The sequence below is a fragment of the Nicotiana tomentosiformis genome, chromosome 4 (genome assembly GCF_000390325.3).
Source record: "Nicotiana tomentosiformis chromosome 4, ASM39032v3, whole genome shotgun sequence".
Lineage (NCBI taxonomy): Eukaryota > Viridiplantae > Streptophyta > Magnoliopsida > Solanales > Solanaceae > Nicotiana > Nicotiana tomentosiformis.
Window position 1 is genome coordinate 32,242,482 of NC_090815.1, and position 7,027 is coordinate 32,249,508.

General features: G+C 42.0%; 1 protein-coding gene across 1 annotated transcript; it reads right to left on the minus strand.

Moving 5' to 3' along the window:
• Positions 1–5,648: 5,648 nt before the first annotated feature.
• LOC138909464 (uncharacterized) lies at positions 5,649–6,038 on the minus strand. Its single transcript, XM_070200662.1, has 2 exons — positions 5,940–6,038; positions 5,649–5,888 (listed from the first exon to the last, which is right to left on the minus strand). Exons 1-2 carry the CDS (start codon positions 6,036–6,038, stop codon positions 5,649–5,651), a joined length of 339 nt encoding a protein of 112 aa, XP_070056763.1.
• Positions 6,039–7,027: the final 989 nt, after the last annotated feature.

Sequence of the window (7,027 nt, forward strand, 5' to 3'; positions counted from 1 at the left end):
TAGGCCGAGCTGTCCTGCCATGCAATCACCGAAATTTTGGCCAACATCATGGCACCCGCATTGATTGGGTAACCGGCCATGATGGAAGCTACAATAATTGCCCGAGCAAAAGGAAGGTGAGTCTCATTCTGACATGAATCTAACCTGCTACAAACAAAGGTCTGCCACCTTTTTGCCTCAAAGCTCAAAGTGTCCCGGTGGATGGGAACCCCAATAGCGATCCATGGTGGTGGTGGTGGCCCTGGTGGTGCTAGAATCTCAGGTAGCCAAGGATAGACTTCCTCCTTCAGTGCGCACTTCCCAAATACTCTGTCAGCTCAACATCCTCGAAGCCCAAGTACGTGTTTATTGTATCCTAATCAAACCTCACCTTAAGGTTGCATACTTTGGTCAACTTTGTCCTTTTCTTTATATGAGCCACATTGGCATCGAATTCACAGACGAGGTATTCTTTGGCATCCTCTACACTCTGGGTGAACCACATCCACCCCTTTCGTGCCCTGAACTGTCTCAATATAACTGGGTTGTACTTCTCCAAATCCTTCAATAGAAACTGTCGCTCAAGAGTTAGCGACCTCACTGGCCACCACATACGAAAGCTGGTGAAGGCGGCCAGGCTGACAAATTGATCCTCCCAAACCTCTTTCTTCTTTTATCTTTCAAGGCCTCAAGTTTTAGCATCTCCCCCTCTACCATCATCGGGGATATCATGTGTAACCACTGCCTTAGGGACTGGTGTAGCCGATGGCTCAGAAGCTTGACTATCACTTTTCGATCCGTCGGAAGTGCTGTGAGATGAAGACGGCTCATCCCTGAGCTGGTATCCCCCCCCTGTGGCCTCGACTGTATGGTCGACCGCTCCTCTTGAACAAAGGCTAAGTTTCCCTCTGACACTTCCCTAGATGGGATATATGAGCTAGACTCGGAGAGGTATGCACCTCTCCCTCTGCCTGCTGGTGCTTTCTTTCTTATCGTCTTTGGCTGGCCAAGGGGCAAGGCATTTTTGCCTCGACCGCGAGAAGATTCTCCTCTCCCTTTTGAAGTCTTGCCTCGTCCTCTTGATCGAACCATTATCTATATCAAATAGAGGAGATTGTTAGTTCCAATTTGACGTTCAAACACATACAAGATTCATATAGGTAAGGGAGAAACACTTAGACACATTGGGGTTATGAAGTTAATACATGTTTGCAGGATAAGGGATTTGCGGTCCGCACATTTCTGATGTGCGGCCGTAGATAGGTATTGCGGTCTGCAAAAATCAGGTGTATGGCCGCAGAATGGAAATGCGGTCCGCACATTTTGACTTGCGGCTGCACTTCTGAGTCTTAAAAATGGTGACTCTCTGATGACAGAGAATAGGCTGATCTATGGCCGCAGAGGGAATTCTGTGGTCCACACATTTTAACTTTCGGCCGCAGATTCTTTCTTCACTGAGTTGCCCAAATTCAACATCTGCGATCGCACAAATTGAAGTGCGGCCGCAGATTTCAAAAGTTACGTACAGACCAAAATTTTCTACTTAGGTTTTTCAATTTCTCGCACAATTAGACATGGCAACATTGTAAAAACATGAAATTGTACTATACCAACCCCATTAGAACATGTATCAAGGTTACCCAGTTCAGATCTCCCCACACGGATACACAATTTAACTCTAATAACAAATGGCCTAAGAACTAAGGGGTCGTTTGGTACGCGGACTAAATTATTCCGGACTTATAATCCCAAAACTAATTTATACCACATGAGAGATGAGATAAAATAATTCCACATTTAATGGGATAAGGTGGGATAAGATGACATATCCTGGATTAAGTCTGGGTTAAATTTATACCGTCAACCAAATAAGGTATAAATTTATTCCTACATTTTATCCCACCTTATACCTCATACCAAACGGCCCCTAAAAGTCTAAAAATTATACTAACATAAAGAATTTAACATGAAATTGAAGCATACCAGATAGAATGAGTGTAATGAGTGAATGATCAAGGTGGTGGTGTGTGAGGACAATTAGAAATCTCCAAGAAAATTCAATAGAGCACAGTGTTATGTTCAGAAAAGGAAAAGTGTAAAATAAGCCATGTTCCTCTATTTATACCAACTTTTTAGAAAGGAGAAAGGGTGAGTGCAGTCCGCACTCTGTCACCTGGTGAGCATTCTCAGAATCCAATATGCGGTCCACAAATTTTCAGGTGCGGTCGCTGATTGACCTTCGCACTAACAAGCTCAAACTTCAGAGAGTTGGTGTTTTTGACATTTCAATTCTGCGGTCCGCAAGATAAATGTGCGGCCGCAATGCTCATCTGCTTTGGCACCTAAAAATGTGCGGTCCGCACTCTTTTGAACACTTAGCCATATTTTCGTCCACAATTCCTATAAGTCACACTCACCCCTATAGCATACTTTAAATCAAGTTAAAATAAAAATAGCACCTAACGACAAAAGAAAAAGGAAATTAAAGATGGGTTGCCTCCCAAGAAGCTCCTGATTTAATGTCGCGGCATGACGCAAAATACCCTCAAGTGAGATGAATGACTGCCACCACGTGGCCATATCCAACATCTCCCAAGTAGTGCTTCACCCGGTAACCATTGACTCAAAAGGACCTCTCCATTTGGATTATAGCTTCTGGGGAAATATCCTCAACCTTGAGTTAAACAACAATACAAAATTGCCCACCTTGAACTCTTTGTTCCAAATGTATTTGTTATGAAGATGTTTCATCTTTTCTTTGTATAAGGACGAACTTGCATAAGCATGGTACCAGAACTCATCCAATTTATTCAAATGTGCAACCCTCTAGTTAGCGGCTATATCCCAATCAAGATTCAACTTCTTTAGAGCCCACATGGCCTTGTGCTCTAGTTCCACCGGAAGATGACAAGCTTTCCCAAACACCAACCGGTATGGCGACATTCCGATAGGTGTTTTGTAAGTCGTCCAATAGGCCCATAATGAATCATCAAGCTTCTCAGACCAATCCGTCCGATTAGCATTCACCGTTTTGGACAAGATACTCTTTATCTCCCGGTTGTATACATCCACTTGTCCACTAGTTTGTGGGTGATAGGGAGTCGTTACTTTTTGAGTAACACCATACTTGCTAAGTAAAGTGTCGAAGGCCTTGTTGCAAAAATATAACTCCTCATTGCTTATAATTGCACGTGGAGTACCAAACCTTGTGAAGATTTTCTTCTTCAAGAAAGCCACCATACTTCTCGCCTCATTGTTGGGTAAAGCAACGGCCTCAACCCATTTGGACACATAATCCACCGCGACCAAGATGTAGGTATATCCACAAGAACTCTCAAAAGAGCCCATAAAGTCAATACCCCATACATCGAAAATATCAATATCCAAAGTGGTTGTGAGAGGAATTTCATTTTTCTTTGAGATTACACCGGCTCATTGACATTCATCACATCATTTTACTAACTCACTAGCATCTTAATAAAGAGTAGGCTTATAGAACCCGCAACTAAGCACTTTGGTCGTCGTTCTAGCTCCACTATGATGACCACCATATGGTGAAGAATGGCAAGCCCCAAGAATTTCACTTTGCTCTTCTTCCGGTATACATCTTGTAATCACCCCATCCGTACAAATCCGGAAAAGGTATGGTTCATCCCAATAGTAATCTTGACAGTCTCGTTTGAGCTTCTTCCTTTGTCTTGAAGAGAACTCATCCGGAATGATTTCACATACAAGAAAAATTGCTAGATCCGCGAACCATGGAACCTCTTTCATTGAAATTGCCAAGAGTTGCTCATCGGGGAAGGAGTCATTTATTTCTAGGCCATCATGCGGCCTCCCCTTCTCCTCCAAACGAGACAAGTGGTCTGCCACTTGGTTTTCACTATCTTTTCTATCTTGGATGTCAATATCAAATTCTTGCAACAAGAGCACCCATCTCATTAACTAATCTTTGGAGTCCTTTTTGCTCATAAAATAACCAAGCGCCGCATGATCCGTGTGGAAAATGACTTTTGCTCCTATCAAGTACGGGCGAAACTTCTCAATTGCAAAAATAATAGTGAGGAGATTTTTCTCTATAACAGTATAGTTGACTTGGGCATTATTCATGGACTTACTAGCATAGCAGATCGGATAAAATTTTTTGTTGATGTGTTGCCCCAAAATAGCCCTAACCGCTACGTCACTTGCATCACACATGAGTTCAAAAGGGAAACTCCAATTTAGAGCGGTGATAATGGGAGTAGTTGTCAACTTGAGCTTCAACAATTCAAAATCTCTCATGCAATCATCATTGAAGTTAAACTTATCATCCTTCTCAAGAAGCTTGTACAACAGGTCCACCACTTTAGAGAAGTCTTTGATGAAGCGCCAGTAAAAACCTGCGTGGCCTAAGAAACTCCGCACACCCTTCACCGAAGTTGGAGGTGGAAGCTTAGAAATAACCTCAATCTTTGCCTTGTCAACTTCAATTCCATTCCTTGAGATTTTGTGGTAAAGGACAATACCTTTCTCGACCATGAAATGGCATTTCTCCCAATTGAGCACCAAATTTGTTTCTTCATATCTGGCCAACACTTTATCCAAATTTGCAAGACAATCATCAAAAGAATCCCCAACTACCAAGAAGTCATCCATGAAAACATCAAGTCAATCCTCCACCATGTCCATGAAGATAGCCGTCATACACCTTTGAAAAGTCACTGGTGCATTACACAAACCAAATGGTATCCTCTTGAAAGCAAAAGTACCATAGGGACATGTAAAGGTTTTTTTCTCTTGATCTTCCGGAGCAATGAGAATTTGGTTGTAGCCCGAGTAAGAAAGCAATAGAAAGTACGGTCGGCCAATCTATCGAGCATTTGATCTAAGAAAGGAAGTGAAAAGTGATCCTTCTTTGTGACTTTGTTGAGCTTGCGATAGTCCATACACACCCTCCAACCGGTCACTATTCTTGTAGGAATTAACTCATTCTTGTCATTAGTGACCACCGTCATTCCCCCCTTCTTTGGGACACATTGAACTAGAGAAGCCCACGAACTATCGGAGATGGGGTAGACAACCCCGTCATCCAACCACTTGATAATCTCCTTCTTGACAACTTCTTGAATAGCCTCATTGAGTCTCCTTTGATGTTCAATAGATGGTTTGGAGCCATTCTCCAACTTGGTCTTATGTATGCAAAAAGCGGGGCTTATCCCCCGAATATTCGCCAAGGTCCACCCAATAGCTTTCTTCCTCTTTTGTAGCACCGCCAATGTGAAATATACATGCATGTTAGTCAAACAAGAGGAAAGAATAACCGGTAAAGTAGAACAAGGGCAAGAAATTAATACCAAAGATGTGGAGGTAATGGATTCAACTCCAAGGTAGGAGGCTCTTCGATAAAAGGCTTTGTCGGAGTAGTTGTTCTATTTTCAAGATCCAAGGACAATTTCTGGGATGCATAGTTGTACGACCTCATTACTTGCAAAGAATTCACACATTCCATGAAGCCATCCATCTTGTCATCATCAAAGTTGAGCAAGATGGCATCCAACACATCACCAATATTGATTGTAGCACTTGTTTCATCAACAATAACATCGGTTACCAAGTCCGCAAAAGAACACACCCTATTGCTAATTGGTTGTCGCATGGACTTACACACATGGAATACCACTTTTTCATCACCAACCCGGAAGAATGAATTTATCAACACGAACCAAAACATCTTCAATCACTCCCAAGGGCCTCTTCATGGTACTGTCGGCCATTTGCAATCTCATAGAGGTGGGTCTTGGTTTCCCAATTCCCAAAGTCTTGAAAACTGAATAGGGCATCAAATTGATACTTGCCCCAAGATCACAAAGAGCTTTAGAAATATCGGCACTCCCAATTGTACAAAGAATCGTGTAAACACTGGGATCCTACAAATTAGGATCAATTGAATGCACAAATATACTGACTTGATGAGTGACCTTGATGGTCTCAAATTTCATTGACTGCTTCTTTGTCACAAGATCTTTCATAAACTTTGCATAACCAGGCATTTGTTCCAAAGCTTCAACTAATGACATATTGATTAAGAGACTCTTCATCATTTGAATGAGCTTTTTGAATTGATTCTCACCATTTTACTTGGCAAGTATTTAAGGGTATGGAGATGGAGGCTTAGGTAATGGTGCCTTAGCCTTTTGCACTACCGGCTCTGGTATGTCAATAATGTATTCCCTAGACGGGTTCACCTCCTATTGAGTCTCTTCCACACTATCATCAAAATCAATCCTAACTCCATCATTAGGTTGCACTACATTGTTCGTGATCTCTTATTCTTGCATCACTTGATCATCATCAACAAGTTTCCTTCCACTTGAGGTGGGTGCATTCCCGCCTCTTCCACTTCATGTGATAACCGCCATGGCATGTCCCATGTTGTTACCACCCTTTGGGCTTATCACCGTATCACTTGGTAGTGTCCCCTTAGGATGAGAATTTAAGGCTTGAGAGATTTGCCCCATTTGAACTTCTAGGTTACGGATTGATGTGTTGTGCGAGGCAAATTGGGAATCCGAATTGGCATTCTTTTCAATAATTTGTTTGAACATATTTTCAATACGCCCCATCTTATTATTTGAAAAACTCGAACCATGAAAAGGATAAGGAGGTGGGTTGCTTGGTTGTTGGTACATTTGGGGCCATTGAAAACCTGACCTCGTGTTGCCTTGATTGTTGTTCCATCTGCCTTGATTGCTACCTCCCTAATTTCCTTGGTTGTTTCCACTCCAATTTCCTTAATTTTTGTTGTTATACAAATTCCATTGATTGTTGCATCCACTCCGATTTCCTTGTTTGTTAGAATTCCAATTGTCTTGATTGTTTTGAGGTCTCCATTGATGTCGGCTTGGGCCTTGTAAGTTGTTTCTTTGCCCTTGAAAATTATTCACATATTGCACCTCCTTTTCTTATTCATTATAGGAATCATCTTACTCAAAACTACCATTTTCTTGCACATAGTTCTCTACTCGATTTTGCACTTATGGACCCTTGGTCCTCCTTTTGTTCACCA

Coding starts and splice junctions, on each gene's coding strand:
- LOC138909464 (XM_070200662.1), bottom strand. CDS start 6,038: ATGTCATTAGTTGAAGCTTTGGAACAAATGCCTGGTTATGCAAAGTTT. Junction 5,889..5,939: donor TGAAATTTGAGACCATCAAG/GTCACTCATCAA, acceptor CCTAATTTGTAG/GATCCCAGTGTTTACACGAT.